The 19,015-nt window shown below is 35.5% G+C and overlaps 1 protein-coding gene across 5 annotated transcripts in view; it reads left to right on the forward strand.

Annotated features, from left to right (window-relative positions):
- Window positions 1-19,015, forward strand: part of UBR2 (ubiquitin protein ligase E3 component n-recognin 2) — a 105,948-nt gene that overhangs the window by 67,351 nt on the left and 19,582 nt on the right. For 4 of the 5 annotated variants that reach the window (XM_045541951.1, XM_045541950.1, XM_045541952.1 and 1 more), the window contains 13 exons: window positions 553-605; window positions 3,280-3,382; window positions 4,394-4,442; window positions 4,866-5,020; window positions 6,750-6,852; window positions 9,507-9,616; window positions 9,730-9,810; window positions 10,145-10,323; window positions 10,789-10,988; window positions 13,381-13,474; window positions 14,281-14,442; window positions 15,953-16,056; window positions 17,053-17,131. In XM_045541951.1, coding sequence (XP_045397907.1) covers window positions 553-605; window positions 3,280-3,382; window positions 4,394-4,442; window positions 4,866-5,020; window positions 6,750-6,852; window positions 9,507-9,616; window positions 9,730-9,810; window positions 10,145-10,323; window positions 10,789-10,988; window positions 13,381-13,474; window positions 14,281-14,442; window positions 15,953-16,056; window positions 17,053-17,131 — 1,472 coding nt within the window. Of the gene's footprint in view, window positions 1-552; window positions 606-3,279; window positions 3,383-4,393; window positions 4,443-4,865; window positions 5,021-6,749; window positions 6,853-9,506; window positions 9,617-9,729; window positions 9,811-10,144; window positions 10,324-10,788; window positions 10,989-13,380; window positions 13,475-14,280; window positions 14,443-15,952; window positions 16,057-17,052; window positions 17,132-19,015 lie in introns of those variants that run through there. The other variant, XM_045541954.1, reaches the window with a different exon arrangement.

Below are 19,015 nucleotides of genomic sequence, written 5' to 3' on the forward strand. Positions count from 1 at the left end.
ATTTAAAACTGCATTTTTGAAGTGCCTTATACAAAGTGATGACAACCTTTATTTCCCAAACATTTTGACCAAAGAATTATTTATTCACAGAATTTCTGTTAATATCTTGTCATGAAGAAGATGTGATTTGGGAAGTACTGTTTTACTGAAAATAGATAAAAAATTAATATACCTATTTCATAAAATATTACAAATATTTTAACATAAATTTTGTTTAAATGTTTTGTGTACTTTGTGTTCTCATATAATTCCTTTGGAAAGCTCTTACCTTGATTCCATGTGGTAGTGACTTTTTGAAAATTAAAAAATTACATCTATTTTATATATTTAGAAATTGTATCAATTTGAATGAATGTCAGCTTACTAAATAATTGTACCTAATTAAATATTAATCATTATGTTTACTATGGAATCCTCATCTGTAAAATGGGGATAATAGTATATCTACTTCATAGGGTTGCTGTGTGGGTTAATGAGATAAAGCACAGTGCTCAGAGTGCTAGCACTTATTTATTATTATTAACTTGAAACACTTGTTTCTTGTGCCTTTAGGAGAACAAAGAGACTGGCATGGAGAGTGTAATCGAAGCAGTTGCCCATTTCAAGTGAGTTTACTTCCTATTATTTCATGTTCTTTTTTTCTTTTTATTACATTCATTTTTGTTAGAGTGTTTGGTGGAACTGAGAATGAAGTTGTTACTTTCAGAGAGTGACAGACATTTTCAAATTATAGTTCTAAATTAGATTTCTCACTGATATTTCACCTTTCTAATCTCACCCTGCACTCAGCAACTTAAAGTAGCATTATGAGGGTTTTCTTCACATTCAGAATAGATGTTCATAGTGATGGTTTCAAATAATAAAAATAAATCTTAGCAGTGATGTAAGTAAATGCATTTTAATATCTTAAAATTATTTTCTTTATTGCCATTTGAATGTGCCACCTAAATTATGGGATGGCCTCTGAATGCTGCTTTCTCCAGTGTCCAGTATGTTCACCAATCAGTAACCTACTTTATCCCCTTGAAGTTGTTGAGATGGCTTCTTAATCCTGCTTTTTCCTTGTTTCCCACTCCAGTGACAATGTCTTTATTTTTGTTGGTTATGAAGACAATACATGCTTTTAGAAAAAATACAGAAAAATATGAAGAAAAAAATAACTGCCTGTAATCCAACCACTCATTTGATTTCTGTTATTACATTTCTTTTTTTCTCTTTTTTTTTTTTTTGAGACAGAGTCTTACTCTGTTGCCTGGGCTAGAGTGCCATGGCATCAGCAACCTCAAACTCCTGAGCTCAAGCTATTCTCTTGCTTCAGCCTCCTGAGTAGCTAAGTTTTTCTATTTTTAGTAGAGACAAGGTCTCGCTCTTCCTCAGGCTGGTCTCAAACTCTTGAGCTCAAGTGATCCTCCCACCTTGGCCTCCCAGAGTGCTAGGATTACAGGCGTGAGCCACCACGCCTGGCCTGTTACTACATTTAAATGTATACCTTTCCAAACTTTTTTCCTGTAGTTATAACACTTACATGTGTGTAAGTGGCTAGGGAGCTATATACTTTAACAAAAAATGGGTTCATTTTACATTTACTTTTCTATAACCTTTTTTTCTTTTTTCTTTTTTTTTTTTTTTTTGAGACAGAGTCTCACTTTGTTGCCCGGGCTAGAGTGAGTGCCGTGGCTTCAGCCTAGCTCACAGCAACCTCAAACTCCTGGGCTCAAGCAATCCTCCTGCCTCAGCCTCCCGAGTAGCTGGGACTACAGGCATGCGCCACCATGCCCGGCTGATTTTTTTCTATATATATTTTTAGTTGTCCAGATAATTTATTTCTATTTTTAGTAGAGACAGGGTCTCGCTCAGGCTGGTCTCGAACTCCTGACCTCGAGCAATCCACCTGCCTCGGCCTCCCAGAGTGCTAGGATTACAGGCGTGAGCCACCACGCCCGGCTTTATAACCTTTTTTTTCAATTAAACTTTAATGGGATATTTCTATATGTTTGTGTCTTGGGAGTGTTTTTTTCCCCCTTAATACACATTGTCAGTATGTATAGGCCTACTTCATTCTTTTTTACTGCTTTGTAGTCATGTCCTGTAATGTATCTAATCTCTTCCATATTGGAGTGATATTTAGTTTCCACATTTTCTGTATTATAAACAAGTGTTGAACATCTTGATACATATATCATTGACATGTGTATCTTTATCTGTGAAAGTGTTTTGAGGATTTGCTCAATCAAAAGGAAGGCCAAATGGCCTTCCCAAAAAAGTCATCAGTGTACGCTCTCACCAGCAGTATATGAGAGTGCCCTACAATTTTGTCAATGCTTTGTACAGTCTTTTAATTTCTAGACATTGGATGGGTAAAAAATGTTACCTTATTTTAATTTGTATCACTCTCCCAGCCTGACCAGTCTGTAGAAAACAGAAAAATTAGCTGGATGTGGTGGTGAGCGCCTGCAGTCCCAGCTACTAAGGAGGATTGGAGGATTGCTTGAGCCCCAGGAGTTTGAGGTTGCAGTGAGCTATGATGCCGCTGCAGTTTAGCCTGGGCAACAGAGCAAGACTCTGTCTCCAAAAATAAAATTTGTATCACTCTTAACTACCAGTAAGACTGAGCATCTTTTTGTGGCCATTTTTGTTTCATTCATACTTTGATGCATTTTTCTTTGCAGTTGTTTAAAACTATCTTATTGCTCCATAGCATTTTTATATATATTAGAGATTTCAATTCTTATTTTATTAAATACATTACAAGTACTTTGTCCCAGTCTATCACTTGGTTTTTAACTTTGTTTATGGTGTCATTTCACACAAATGTTTTTGAACATCTTTCTGTCTTATTTGGCTTCCAGGTTTTGTAACTTGCTTTTAGGAAGGCTCTCTAAACCCCAATATTGTATCTGCTTGTTTCCACTTAATAGAACTTATCACAGACATCTTTTTATGTCAAAATAGAAAAATTAACGTCACTATTAATGGTGTTCAGTTGTTTGGAGATGTAATTTACGTAACCTGTTTGCTGTTGTTAGACTTTTAAATTGTTGCCACTACAGTGTCCATCACATCTACTTGTCCAGTTAGGGTAAATTCAAAGTGGGCATGTTAGATGAAATGGATGTGCATAGAGCTTTGGGTTTAGATTGCCAAATTAACCTGCAGAAAATAGTTTTAGCTTAATACCCACCAGCAGTATATGAGCTCTACTTTCTTGTTCTAATACCCAAGACTGTCTCATGAATGTATGGCTTTAATAATAATATTCTAAGGGCCTTTCTTTCGTAGGAAACCTGGATTAACAGGACGAGGCATATATGAACTGAAACCAGAATGTGCCAAAGAGTTCAACTTGTATTTCTATCACTATTCAAGGGCAGAGCAGTCCAAGGTAATTGGGAAAATGTAAAGTGTAGTGGGGACCGGATGCAGTGGCTCATGCCTATAATCCCAGCACTTTGGGAGGCCAAGATGGGAGGATCACTTGAGGGCAGGAGTTTGAGACCAGCCTGGGCAATATAGTAAGACCCCCATCTCTACAAAAAAAAAAATAGAAAAATTAGCCAAGTGTGGTAGCATGCTTATATTCCTAAGCTACTTGGGAGGCTGAGGCAGGAGAATCACTTGAGCCCAAGAGTTCAAGGTTACAGTTCTCTGATTGGGTCACTGCTTTCTAGCCTGGGTGACAGTGAAACCCTATCTCAAAAACAAAAAAGCAAAAAAGTGTAGTGGGGAAGGTTGGATTTTTTGTAGAAATTTGGAATATATAAAAAGGTATGAAGAATAAAGTACAAATTACTTAGAATACCACTGCCTAACATTTTGGTTCTTGCCCCAGTGTTTGTGCATACATATATAAGATCTATATAATTAAATACATATCTCATATAGTTATAATTGTATGTATTTTATTGGCTTTTGAAGACAAATTTTCAACCTGTATTATAATCATTTAACCCATTTTACACACATTTCAGAATTAGTACTATTTAACATGCTTTTCCATAGGGGCTTATGTAGTTTTCCTAATCATTCTTAAATAATCAAATTTTGCCTTTATAAGTCTTCTCTTAAAACACTTTTTCAATAAATGGCACTAACCAAAACTTAAACATAAGTTTTTAGTTTTTGATGCATGTCATAGAGTTTATAGCTAAGTAAGTTTTTTTGGTTAGGGTTTGTACATGTTTCTCTTGAATTTTAAAGTCATTTGGGGATTCTTCTAGGGGAAAAAAATGAACCTTGATATGTCAATTTGGGAGAGGACTACAACATTAAGCATAAAAATTTTCTAAAATCAGAGGATAATACAGCAAAAATGATTTACTTATGTCACTAGTTTTGGATATTAAGTTGTTTTGTGTTACTAATTCCCTGTCCAAATTACTTTGTTTTTTATTAGGCAGAAGAAGCTCAACGGAAATTGAAAAGACAAAATAGAGAAGATACAGGTATTTTTAATCTTCATTCTAAAAATCTTATGCCCATCTCTTACTTGTTAAACATTGTTTCCTATCAACTATGATGATGATTCTTGGTAAAATGAAAGATTTAAATGTAAGCTTTCTGAGTGAATGTTCTCCTGTTCAAAGGAATAATAAATATGTTAATATAGAAATAGTCTGTACTGACTCACCTGTGGGTTAATGGTTTTATCTCGGGACTTAAGACCTTTCTAGAGAAAAGAAAGGCTTTCCTTGGTACTGCTGCTATTTATATAGCTGTTTTTATGCATTTGACTTTGAGAAGGTAAAATATAGCTTTAAGATGTATGTTCATGAATATTCTTTGAGTGAAGACTATCAAAAGTAACAAAGGGATAGTTTTTTTAAAGTATATTCTAAAAAAGAAACCAGTAACAAATTTATTTTCAGCACTTCCACCTCCAGTTTTGCCTCCATTCTGCCCTTTGTTTGCAAGTCTGGTTAACATTTTGCAGTCAGATGTTATGTTGTGCATCATGGGAACAATTCTGCAGTGGGCTGTGGGACATAATGGTTATGCCTGGTCAGAGTCCATGCTGCAACGGGTAAGTTCGAAGGCATTTATTATTCATATTTTAGTGTTTTGCAGTAAAAGCAAAATACTCTTGTCAGTATCTGTACCCAGAAACGTTAGGACAAAAATGCGCTATTACCTTCATTTAAAATATAGTATATTGTTACTGTTACTGTGTCTGACAATGAAAAGAAGTGCCTGGCAGATTTTTTTATACCACATGATTGAAATTACCACAGTCCCATTGGCCAGTCTATCCTTTCTTGATTGGTCCTGGTCTTTATATATGTAGTACTCTGATATTGGTATAATGTGTTATCTTTCTAATTTAATTATTTCCCAAAAAAAAAAAACCTTGAGTTTTCATCAGTATTCATATTTTGCAGTTGAAGAATTTGAGACTCAGAGAACTTATGGTCCTATAGCTAATAGGTGGCAAGTCTGGAACCTTGTTTGCATTTTACTTTATAGCTTTAATGTAAGTCATTCTTACATTATTTCCTTGAATTTGCACAACACCTCTGTGAATAGATTATAACTTTTTCCATTGTGTAGACGAAGAAGCCAAGTTTCAGTGAGGTTCAGTGAGGTTCAAACTTCCCATGTTACTCAACTAGTAAGCAATGTAATAATAATTATTCAGTTAGTAGAATGCCTACTCTGCTTTATTCTGTGCTAGGCCCTTTGTGTATGTACAGTATTTGTAATCCTCAGAACTCTAGAGGGAAGCTGTTTTTTCCTATGTTAAAGATGATGACATAGGCTCAAAGGGGTTCTTTGAGGGGTATATAACTTGAAAGCAATAAAGTGAGGATTCAAATGAAGGCAAGCCTTCCTCTGAAGCTGCCATTCTTCTGATTATCTCAGCAGGCTCAAGGATCTCATTGGCTAAGGTGTGTGTATACTTACACCCCCCTCCCATTTATAAACATATTTAATATGTAAAAGCAGGGAGCTGCGGTGTACTAGAGACTGTCAGCATTATGTGAGCAAGAGATTTGTGGGAAATGATGGAGAAAAGAAGAGTGAACAGTATTTACCTTATGTGTACATTTGCTTTATGTCATTCAGGCTAAGCTAGTTCTTCCAAGTCTCTGACAACCACAGAGGGAAAGATAGAGACATCACATGTGTATCTCCTTCAAAACGTGGGGAGCAGATTAAAAGCAGTAAAAATGCAAATATATTCAAGGTAGTTACATATTTTCTTAGAAACCTGGTAAGGAATATTTTGTGAGATATACTGAACAACTATAAATATCTTTATAAACTATGTGGCATTAAAGATAAAAGTATGTCTCTTTCTCAGATGATTAAGATTTAGTCCTTAGAGAAATTCAACTAGGCAGTATCATAGACTGGATAATTACATGATAAATACTTTCAGCTTTGTAATTATTTGGCCACTGATTCTTAGAAGATTTGTTTAAGACTGTAATATAGGTATAGAAAAAGATTGAAAATTATATATTATATGAATTGCTGGTCACACCTGGTGGTAACTTTAGCTTATCCTAAGAATTTGCGATTGAATTTTCTTCCTCATTCAATTATAAAATTTTGTTTTCCTTGCCAAGAATTCTTTATTAGAAAATGAACCTCAGTCTTTTAATAAAAATTAGTACTTTGAATTTTTTATTGCATTTAGTCTTTAATATAAGTTTGATTTATCTTCGATAATGAATGAATTCTTTTCGCTATTTATAAAAATATGTACTTGATTTTTTTTTTACTAAAAGTTACAAAACATTTTATTCGAGGTGTTACATTTAATTGGAATGGCACTACAAGAAGAAAAACAACATTTAGAGAATGTCATGGAAGAGCATGTAGTAACATTTACCTTCACTCAGAAGATATCAAGTATGTATACATACTTTTTACTAAACTAACTCAAGATATAAGTGATTTTTTTGTAAATAATCACTGATAAGCCCTTTTATTTGATCATACAGATTCTAATTGGGTAATAGTGAATCCGAATACTGGAGGCTATATGTATTTATCTGTGTACTAAAGGTGCTATGTTAGGTCCTAATATATTTTTGTAAAAATACCTAGGTCCTATACATACTTAAAACACATATATTTTAATGCATAAACAACAAAAAAAATGAAGAGTCCTCAGTTTAAAATTGATACAGCACATACATTTAAAATCTAGGGTATACTTTTAAAAACATAAAGTATGCTATCAGGATTTTAAATTGTTGCAGTTATCTTTAAGATTCTACAGTATTGAAAGTAAGAAAATTAACTATAGGGGATTAGATTATCATTTTATACAAAGTAATATGACTGTTATGGCTAGGGAGATGATTTTTCTAGCTTTTTATTTTAAAAATTTCAAACATACAGACAAGTTGAAAGAGTTGTACAGTAAACATTCATATACCTACCACTTAGATTCAGTAGTTAATATTTTGCAATATTTGCTTTTGTATTTGCACACTTTTTTGAACCGTTGTAGACATCACAATATTTCACCTTATAAAGAAAAGCTTTTCCTTTTATTAATTTTCAAAATAAGCAGTTGATCTAATAGTTAACCTGCGATGGTGACAACTTTCTATTTTGTTTCTTGAGAGTTTTTTTAAAATATTACTTACGGATTTTTATGTATTCAGTGTTTTATAGTCAGTTATTATTCCTTATGATACTCAAATTGTGCCAGTTTTGGTCAGTGGAAGTTTATTTGCAGCTTCTCTGTCTTTTTCATGCAGCTCCATTTATATTTGAGCACCACCTTACTTTCTGGCACAAAAGATGCCTGGACTCATCTTGTACTTTCCCTGCCTCAGACCTGCGATCACCCATTTGCTGAGGTGTTTTTTGTTCTGTTTTTTATTGTTGTTTTGTTTTGTTTTTTTGTGAGACAGTTGCCCAGGCTAGAGTGCAGTGGCATCATCATAACTCACTGTAACCTCAAATTCCTGGGCTCCAGTGATCTTCCTGCCTCAGCCTCTTGAGTAGCTGGGATTACAGGTGCATGCTACCACGCCTGGCTAATGTTTGTATTTTTTGTAGAGACAGGGTCTCACTATGTTGCTCAGGTTGGTTGCGAACTCCTGGCCTCAAGTGATCCTCCTCTCCTGTCTCAGCCTCCCAAAGGGCTGGAATTACAGTTGTGAGCTGCCATGCCCAGCTGGATGTTTTTAAATGAATTTATGGTGGCTATGATAGGAGTTTATGAATGCCTTGATTGAGGAAGATTGTTTCTGTAACTATGTTCAGTGCCATTTCTTCCTAAACAATAATGACTAAGAACATCAGGTTCTGCTACCAGAGTTCAGACAGAAAGTAGTCCTGTTTGCTGCTAGATCTCTAGTTTGTCTTTTTGCCCTCATCTAAGTAAGTAGGAGGAAGAAGAGAAACTGTCTTTCCCCACTGAAGACTATTCTTGGGTGCCAGCTTTTCCCTACGCTTTTTTCTACCAGTATTCTTTCTATGGATTGACGTATTTTTTTGCCTTCTTTGTCCCCAGTGCTTTTATTTTATAATAGAATTAACCACACAGAATACTCCTAATTTCATTCAGTCATCACTAAAATATCAGGTTCTCTCTCACTTTCTCTTTCTTTTTTCTTTAAAAAAAAACAAAAAACAACAAACCATCATTTTCTCTAAATGTTACTTTTATTCTCTTTAAACATTTTATATAATTAAGACATTATATTTGCAAAGAAACCTCTCCCTTATCTAGAGTCAGATCCCAATGCACAGCCACAGAATTTTAGATCTGGAAGAAAATTAAAGATCACATAATTCAATCTCTTCCCCTCTTAGGAAAGTGAGAACATTTTGCCAGAATGGTAGCACTTAAGAAAATCAATAATTAGACATTTCTGACTGCAAACTGAATCAACTAATAGTGGATTGAATGTACTCATGAAAATATGGACTTGAATTTTATGTCTTTTCTTCAAATAAAACAGTGAGTTCCTAGGGGGAAGAAATTTATTTCATTCTGAATCTAGCTTTTATTAAAGAAAAGGTCAGAGCAAATAGGTATATTTATACACATATGAACCCACATAATCTGAGCATCCTCATTCATTTTCCTTAGACTTGTAAAATCTTAGGTAGGCCAATCTTTTTTACAGTTTTTTTTTTTTTTTTTGGAGACAGGGACTCACTATGTTGCCCAGGCTGGGGACAAGGAATCCTCCTGCCTCACCCTCATAAGTAGCTAAGATTATAGGCACACGCCACGGTGCCCAGCTCCCAGTCTTAAAAAAGACTGAGTTTTTATTTAATTTTGCTAGGGTTTATGTGAAAATAATCATTTGGTAGAAGAAGTCAGTTTTGAATGCTTAAAGAATTCTAGTTGTTAACTTGTTTGTAAAGTACAAATATGTTACATTCTTAAGAAGTACTGAAAATCTCTATTAAGTAGAGTTGTAATCAAATGATAGGCAACAGATGTTATAAGCAACTGCATTTATATTCTTGGGCATAGGAATAAGCACTATGAAATGTTAGCTGTTGTTAATGCGCCTTTTATTTTTCTGCCTTAGAACCTGGTGAAACACCAAACAACTCTGCTAGCATACTAGCTATGCTGGAAACACTACAAAACGCTCCCTACCTAGAAGTCCACAAAGACATAATTAAGTGGATATTAAAGGTAGAATTTACTGCATTACTCTGCTTTTTGTGAGAAACATTAAATATTTGTGGTTTGTACATTGTGATAATGTTTCATAGCTTCAGGATAACTGATTTTTTTTTTTTTTGTAGACTTTTAATGCTATTAAGAAGATAAGGGAGAGTTCATCTACAAGTCCTGTGGCAGAGGCAGAAGGAACCATAATGGAAGAGGTATAGGAAGTGAAGTGTAATAATACCAAAAAATTGTAGCAAGTTCAGTATGAACAAATTAAATTTATCTGCACCAAGTTGGTAGTTGGTAGTATTCATAAATATTTGAACTCCAAGAAATGTGGCACTGTTTATCTCTATTTGTTGTAACAATTTTTTTGGTCTTTTTTTTTTTTTTTTTAACATGTTAGGTTGATTGAGTCACATCTCTTGTTTAAATAAGTGAGATTGTAGAATAGTTTTTAATTAGAATTTATGATAAAAATATTTCTGCTTTGGAAAAAAAATGTGTATTTAGCATCTAATGGTCTAACTGAATGATGCATAATTTCAGAGTTCAAGAGACAAAGACAAAGCCGAAAGGAAGAGAAAAGCCGAGATTGCCAGACTGCGCAGAGAAAAGATCATGGCCCAGATGTCTGAGATGCAGCGGCACTTCATTGATGAGAACAAAGAACTCTTTCAGCAGACATTAGAACTGGATGCCTCAACCTCTGCTATTCTAGATAATAGGTAAAAAAATTTTTTAAACCAAATTATTTGGTCTCATCAGTCATTCTCAACCAGGGGCAGTGTTGCTTTTTTTCCTTCTAAGTATACTTTTAATCCTAAAGTAATCTAGTAGAATTGATAGGTAAAAATTGTGGCCTTCAATTAGAGGAATTAATCTTAGAAACCTCTGACTATAAAATAATTCATTTGTACATCTAATACAATATTTTCTACAGAAAACCCTTGATATCCACGAAAGAATGAGTACACAAGGCTCAGTTACCTGAGTGTGTAGAATCTGTGTTGCATATTAGATTATTGTGACGATTAAGGGAGATGGTTTTGATATATCTGAAAAAGACATTTGGCAATTCACGTCATTGAAACCACCACGTGTTAATATGTACATACCTAGAGTCTGCTATTTTATGGTTACACAGAAATTTTTTAGGCTCATTAATTATATTCATAACCCTTTCATTACAGCCCTATGGTTTCAGATATGGCACTTATAGCATTGGGACCCGCACAAACTCAGGTCCCTGAACAGAGACAATTTGTTACCTGTATATTGTGTCAAGAGGAGCAAGAAGTTAAAGTGGAAAGCAGAGCAATGGTCTTGGCAGCATTTGTTCAAAGATCAACAGTATTATCAAAAAACAGAAGTAAATTCATTCAGGATCCAGGTAAGTCATAGCTAGATCCTCATCCTCTGTATTAATAATGACTACCAGTTAGTGTGGTTGGTGATATATATGGAGATTTTATTAATTAATAATAACTTAATAGGCTTGGTGGTATCTTAGGCAGGAAGTCCCCACTTGACAGATGTGGAACCACTCCAGAAGTTATCATCCCTGAATCACATAGCTGATCAATAGCAGGCATTCAAAGATACATTTTTCTTTGTGATGTGACATTAATATACTTTGGTACTTAAGAGTCTTTTCTGTCCTTCAACATGTTGGTAAAGTCCTCCTAATTTGTTGAGACACTAAAATAACCGTAATTATTTTCTCATGGATAGAGCCAGAGTGGAATATCTTGAGAATAGTGCTGAGAGTTACCTATGTAAGAAGCAGTCCTTGAGCCAAATTCTGGCTTAGAACAGTGATACTACCATAGGCAGACTTCCCCAGAAAGCAGATTGTTGAGATAGAGATCACTGTGCAGGACATTTAGGGAGAGCATAGGGTCAATGTCTACGGAAAGGAGGGGAAGTAAACAGATTTGAGCAAAGGAAGAAGCTGAACTATAATACAGTCCCCAAAAGTTCTCAGCCAACTCAGTGGGAGCTCTGGAGCCGGATTGCCCTTCAGAACTGTCCTGAATTGATGTGAGAGGGCTGGGTTTTATACCCTGACACTGAGTAGCAACTGGTGTGGGCCACCTCTAAAAGAGGTGTGACCTTGAGTAAGGCGGTTTTTCCTCAAGTAGGGATGACAGTATGAGGGCTTTCTTTCAACAGCTGAGAGGGAGTAAGTCATTTGTTCCTGCAGGGGGATCTGGACTGCACACTATTGTGTCCACCTCAGATACCTTTATGTCTCTACTCTTAGGCATATGTTCTGTGTACGTAGGCCGCAACGGTATCTGTTCATAGTAAACTTCTTGAGTGTAGGAGCTGTGTCTTGGGAATTTCCAGAGCAGTGCTTTAGCCAGTGCCTTTCATACTGCAGGACTGAAAGCAAGTTTGAGAGCCCATGGATAGGGTTGCCTTCTCTCAATGAGGAAAGTCTTCATAGTGTGGCTCTCAAGCACCCTAGGTTTTTGGGTTTTTTTGGGTTTTTTTGTTGTTGTTTTGTTTTGAGACAGAGTCTGGCTCTGTTGCCCAGGCTAGAGTGCCGTGGCATCAGCCTAGCTCACAGCAACCTCAAACTCCTGGGCTCAAGCAATCCTCCTGCCTCAGCCTCCTGAGTAGCTGGGACTGCAGGCATGTGCCACCATGCCCGGCTAATTTTTTCTATATATATTTTTAGTTATCCCTACAGTTTCTTTCTATTTTTTTAGTAGAGACAGGGTCTTGCTTTTGCTCAGGCTGGTCTCAAACTCCTGAGCTCAAAAGATCCACCCGCCTCAGCCTCCCAGAGTGCTAGGATTACAGGCGTGAGCCACCTCGCCCAGCCAAGCACCCTAGGTTTGAAAGATTCATCTATTTCATCTTTAAAATGGTCATTTGAACTAGGTGCTTTATAAATTTCATTCCAGGATAAAGATGAAGTTACTAATTTTATTTAATCTGTTACTTCCCAAAGAAAAAACTTTGGCTGGCTAAAAGCAGATTTTCCAAATGCTTTTGCAATTTGTATCATAAAAGATTTTCTTTATAAAGCTGTGACATTTGCACTGTTCTAGTAACTTGAGTAATTGAAACTTGAGTAATTCTTTCTAAAGTGTTAAGAAATTTCCAAGATTATACTAATTTATATTGAGAATTCAAAAAATTCCAAAGAAGCCAGGCATCTGTCTTGTTTGTCTTCATTTTTCATCTCCTTTGAATATAAAAATTAGCACCAGAACAAAAGATTGAATTACATTTTTTCCCACCTAGTCTGGTGTGTGGGCTTAGATTTTTCTTTGTCACTTTGGCTCTGGTACAGTGGTTATGGTTATTCACTGCATGAGTGTCTTTAGGCAGACTGTCCTCTAGGGAGCGCCCAAAGCATCTGGATCATTGTGACCCAGCTGACCTGAATGTTTATAAGGCAGTCCCGGGAAGACTAACCCTTTTACTTTGAGCTTAGGGCATGATGGAGGGAATTGGAATCTTACAGTGCCCTAGAAGTATGAAATGTTCAAAAGATTAGATATACTTAAATACAGAGTTCCAATTTCAGTTTACAATTCAGGGATGTTTATTAATTTGCTCAGGATGATGAACATTAGAGTCCTGTTTTCTAAATAATCTAGGTTCTTGCATAAATTACTGGTATCTCAAATGAAAGGAATAAACTAGTATTTCATTTCAAGTTTACAAGTCCTTATCAAGAATTTTACAATTTAAAGTTTAATATTTATTGTAGGAAAATTAAATGCTTGGGTTTTTTTGTTTTGTTTTTTGTTTGTTTTGTAATGCAGAAAAATATGATCCATTATTCACGCACCCAGATCTGTCTTGCGGAACACACACTGGTAGCTGTGGGCATATTATGCATGCCCATTGTTGGCAAAGGTAATTTATATTCTTAATATTAGTCAAGAGAAGCTTATATGAAGGCTCAAAACTGAATTTTTTAAATAGAGGAAATTCCATTCTAGCAAAAAGGAAAAAGAACTAAAGATGTTGAAGAAAAAACTGCATATCATTCCCAAATAACAAAAATGATTTGCCTTGTCATAGATGTAAAGGAGTGACTTAGAAACTTCAGAGTACGTCAAATACATTTTTTAATGTAGCTTGATGCAAAAGTCTCTTCTTTATCCCTTCAAAGAAGAAAGTGGATCTGTATTAGCTAACAAATAGAGGGTAATTACCCTAGAAGGGTATTGTCTTTCTTTGGGTTCAAGGTGAACAACTCTTAATTCTGAAGGTGCTTTGTTACTTCCCCAAATTGTAATGTTTCCCTGTGATAAGATGGGAAAATCTTGAACTTGTTCTACCTTGGTGCTTTCTATGCTTCTGCAAAACCAACAAATCAATAGTTACCATGCGCACTGAGTTACCGTGAACTGCCCCTAACAAGTAGCCACCAGCGCTGGGGAAGTGGCCAGACAGCAGTGGCACCAGGAAATTTCTTTTGCTGCTTTGTGAATGCTTATTTGCAAGGCAGTCTTTTTTTTCCCCCTTGTTTTAGAACTCTTAATCTGTTTTGATTATTAAAATAACTCAAAAATTGTGTTAAAAATAATTCCATTCATTTTAAGATTTTCATTTTTGAACTATTTGTGGAAACAAATTATTTCAAATGTTGAAGCTTGTGACTTTCATCAAAATAGATTACCACTGTTTTTGATCCCTCATGTTCTCTCATTGTAAAGGTATTTTGATTCCGTTCAAGCTAAAGAACAACGAAGGCAACAGAGATTACGCTTACATACAAGCTATGATATAGAAAATGGAGAATTCCTTTGCCCCCTTTGTGAATGCTTGAGTAATACTGTTATTCCTCTGCTGCTTCCTCCAAGAAATATTTTCAACAGGTAAGTTTTGGCTCATAACACCTTATAACAAAGCAGTAGCTTGCTTTGAAGATAAAGAAATAATAAACCAGGGTGGGGAGGAGTTCACTCTAGGTAATTGCATAATGTTTGAAACCAGATACTTTTCCAAACTTTTTATTTAGTCATTTTTTCTAGCAGACCTGTGGAATATGATTTTGGTTTGTAGGAGCAGGTCAAAATTTAACAGTTTCTTAGTCATAAATACTGTAGCAGCTATAAATTTCCTGTGTATTCATGAAAACTAAGTATCTTCTTTATTTCTAGGGACCCTACTGTAAATATCTCCCTCATACTTTTCAAGAGATGCTCAGTAAACTGATGGGGGATGCAGGGCAGCTCAAACTGACTTTATTGAATATAGTTTTTTGCAATTTACTGGTCAACAATAGCTTTAAAAATCAGGCTAAAAATGAAAATCTCTTGGTATGTTTAAAATGGAAAATTTCTGTCTTATAATTTTTAGGATACTTTCTGTTAATAGAAGTATTGGAAATATTGATTTCAAATATGAATTTGATACTTTCTACTATTCAAATCTGAACTTCATTTCTCAGTGTAGAATTACGTTATTTATCTACCCTGCATGCACAGATACTAATTTAAGTTTTATAAATATAAACTATTTCTGTGCTATCATTTGGATTCAATTCAAAGTCAGTTTTTTCTCTTTAATTTTAGGAATTCAAACTTTGATGTCTTAGTCTATGGTACTCTTAAAATGTTGTTAAAATATGAGTAGCTTTTAGCATAAGCTCATGCTTTTTAATCATAAAAGAATATCATGGTGCTGACTTATTACCTGCATTTGATCTAATAAAGGAAATAATCATTGTTAGATTAAAGATTAACTGTGTTTAAGGAGAAATCACCTTTGTTGGATTTCACTTGGCATTTTTTTGTTCACTTTTTGTTTTTTCCCATAAGAGTCAGTTATGACTTAGTCATATTTAAATATCAATCATAAAAAGGACACAGGCTTTGGAGTCTGACAGAGCTGAGTTTGATATGCCAGCTCTGTCCCTTGTATGGCCTTAGTCCAGTTATAGAGCTGTATACCTCAGTTTCCTTATCTTTAAAATCTAAACAGTAATACAACCTATTTCATAGGCATATTTTTGAGCATTAAATCTAATATTGTAAGATTAGTAAAATGCTTTTCTACGTACTTGCAATGTAATAAGCACTTAATAAATATTAGTGGTGGTAGAGCTTGTGCTATTTAAGAAATTCTAGCAAATTCCAGTACTGAAAGAAAGTGAAATTTTTAACAATGTTATTAGCATCATATTGAAAATAATGTATTTTCATTTCCATTGGCCAGTATCTATTCTGAGCTTTTTTTAATGCAACAAATTTTTCCCTAGCCTTTTTGTTTTTGATATTTGGAGTCGATCTAAAATATTATGCCTGTGATCATTTAAGAAGTCTTTTGTATTTTAAATTAAACAATAACAATAACATACTAAACATTTTTTGTACTCTTTTCTAGCAGGTTAAATTTTTCAGACCAACCAAATCTGACTCAGTGGGTTAGAATAATATCTCAGCAAGTCCAAGCTTTACAGTTTCTTGGGAAAGAAGAAAATACTTCTAGTAAGTTCTGGTAACCTGTTTTCATTTTTTCCTAAAGTCTGAGGTTATTACAAAATGTATTTTCAGGCCGGGCATAGTGGCTCATGCCTTTAATTTTAGCACTCTGGGAGGCCGAGGCAGGCGGATTGTTTGAGCTCAGGAGTTTGAGACCAGCCTGAGCAAGAGCGAGACCCCATCTCTACTAAAAAAAAAAAAATAGAAAGAAATTAGCTGGACAACTAAAAATATATATATATGTAAAACATTAGCCGGGCATGGTGGCGCGTGCCTGTAGTCCCAGCTACTTGAGAGGCTGAGGCAGTAGGATTGCTTGAGTCCAGGAGTTTGAGGTTACTGTGAGCTAGGCTCACACCATGGCACTCTAGCCCGGGCAACAGAGTGAGACTCTGTCTCCAAAAAAAAAAATGTATTTTCAGAAGAAATTGTTTAAAAGTAAAACCTCCCATTTAAAAATTTGACTCATTCTAATTCTCTTAATCTACATTTTACTTTACTGCATTCCTCCTATTCCTTGAAAACACACAAGCTCATGAGAAGTTTATAATAAATACTTCTGACTTATTCTCCCATTTTATTGAAGAGTTTCTGGGGGTTGGGGAGAGATATAGCTTAGCACTGAGCACTTAGGTTTCAGTGGGCTTGACTCACTTTATTGTTTGCGTTACCAAAGGCTTCCCAAGTTTCATAGACCGTGCACTACACTTATGACCTTATGGGAAAGCAATATGAACAGGATTTATATCATCGGTTTTCATAGAAACAAAATAGCATACTCTATCTTTTGTTCTAGTGACTATGGTATGAAGAATAGCATAGGTAACTGAAGAAAGTGGTCTACCAGAACAATAGTGTTTTTCATGTTTTATATAGGTGTTATGTCAGTTTTTATTAATGGGAATTCTTTTCCTGTTTTTTAATTTCTTTGACCTACATTACTAAAATTTATAGAAATACTATTATCTGTTGAATGCTAATATAAAATGGCTATTTCTCTAGATACTGCTTCTTCAGAGAATGCACAAAATATGGATGAATTACAGCTCCCTGAAGGGTTCAGGCCTGATTTTCATCCTAAGTGAGTATATTACTTTATTCCTTTTAAATTTGGCCCATTTAAAATAAAAAATTATGTCAGTGGTTAGTAGGAATATGACTTGGCAAGCTAGGAGGCAAAACGTTATAGGATACTGATCTTGAATTCTAAAGTTTAAGCATTACATGATGATATTTATTGAGGTATATTGAAAAAATCTAATAACCATGTGGCATATTTAACTGTCACTACCCTCTCCTAGTCTGCATTGCTGACCCCTACTATATGCCTTTATCTGGGTGTCTTTGACAACATCCTTGTCATCCTTTGCCTTGCACACATCTCTTTAGTACTTCTTTTTTTTTTTTTTTTTTTTGAGACAGAGTCTCACTTTGTTGCCCGGGCTAGAGTGAGTGCCGTGGTGTCAGCCTAGCTCACAGCAACCTCAGACTCCTGGGCTTAAGCGATCCTACTGCCTCAGCCTCCCGAGTTGCTGGGACTACAGGCATGCGCCACCATGCCCGGCTAATTTTTTCTATATATATTTTTAGTTGGCCAGATAATTTCTTTCTATTTTTAGTACAGACGGGGTCTCACTCAGGCTGGTCTCGAACTCCTGACCTCGAGCAATCCACCCTCCTCGGCCTCCCAGAGGGCTAGGATTACAGGCATGAGCCACCGCGCCTGGCCTCTTTAGTACTTCTAAATCCAAAATCCAAACTGCTCAGCTTCCCCACCAAATCCTGTGCTTTCATCTGACTCCATATTTCTGTTGATGGCCCCACCAACCTCTTAGTAACCCAGGATCAAAGCTATAGTGTTTTCAGCCCTATTTTACCCTGTAGCAAATTAGTTACAAATCATAGCCATAGATTCTAGAGCTAGACTGCGTGGTTCAGTTCCCACCACTGCTGCTTACTAGCTGTGCAACTTTTAGCAAATTGCTTCACCTCTTTGTACCTCAGTTCCCTCATCTGTTAAGTGAGGTTAACTCATAGGTATTATTAGGATAAAGTGACATATATGTAGAGCCACTTGCAAGCTGTCCCTGGCATGTATTAAGTAACTCAATAAATATAAAACTGGAAGGCTTAAATAGAAAAGCTTCGTCCTCTGCCTCCCACACTCCACCTCCCTACCCTCAGTCCTGTCATTTTGTCTTTTCTAGTATTTACTTACATATTTCTAATTAAACAGTACCTTTCTGTTGACTGATAAATTATTTCACAATTTTTGTTTAAATCATTGTCAGTTTTTACATTTTAATAACTGTTTCTAATACAAGTTGCATGTTATAATTACATTTCCTTTCTTGTACTATTTTGTCTTTCCTGTGACAATTACCTTGTCTTTTTCTTGTACTTGGATTTCTATGTTTTTTTTTTTTTTCTAAATCGTGCAATATATCTGTCTAATGCCTAGCAATAACTTTGCCAAGAGCTCAGACCTATGAGATGATCTTCTATCCTGAGGCCTTCCTTCTCCCACACAGCTTCTGTCCTCCTGCACCAATCAGGACAGGGAACAGCTGTCACTCTGAGACTTCCCTTGGCCATGCTCCTCTTGTTTTCTGGATTGAGTATCTTCCTTTCTCTTAATTACTCCCCCTTTTGTATAGGTGCATCCTTCAGACTCCTAAGAAAGGATACCTGAAATGTCACATTTTCATGTTTGAAAATATGTTTATTATATCCATTTGCTCAATTGATAGTTTGTGTATAGAATTCTAGGTTAGAAGTAATTTTTCCGCTGAGTGTGGTGGCTCACACCTATAATCTTAGCGCTTTGGGAGGCTGAGATGGGAGGATTGCTTGAGGCCAAGAGTTTGAGACCAACCTGAGCAATATAGCAAGACCCTATCTCCACAGAAAATACAAAAATTAGCCAGGTATGGTGGCACACACCTGTAGTCCCAGCTACTTGGGA

This window comes from Lemur catta, chromosome 2 (genome assembly GCF_020740605.2).
Source record: "Lemur catta isolate mLemCat1 chromosome 2, mLemCat1.pri, whole genome shotgun sequence".
In the NCBI taxonomy this organism is placed as follows: domain Eukaryota; kingdom Metazoa; phylum Chordata; class Mammalia; order Primates; family Lemuridae; genus Lemur; species Lemur catta.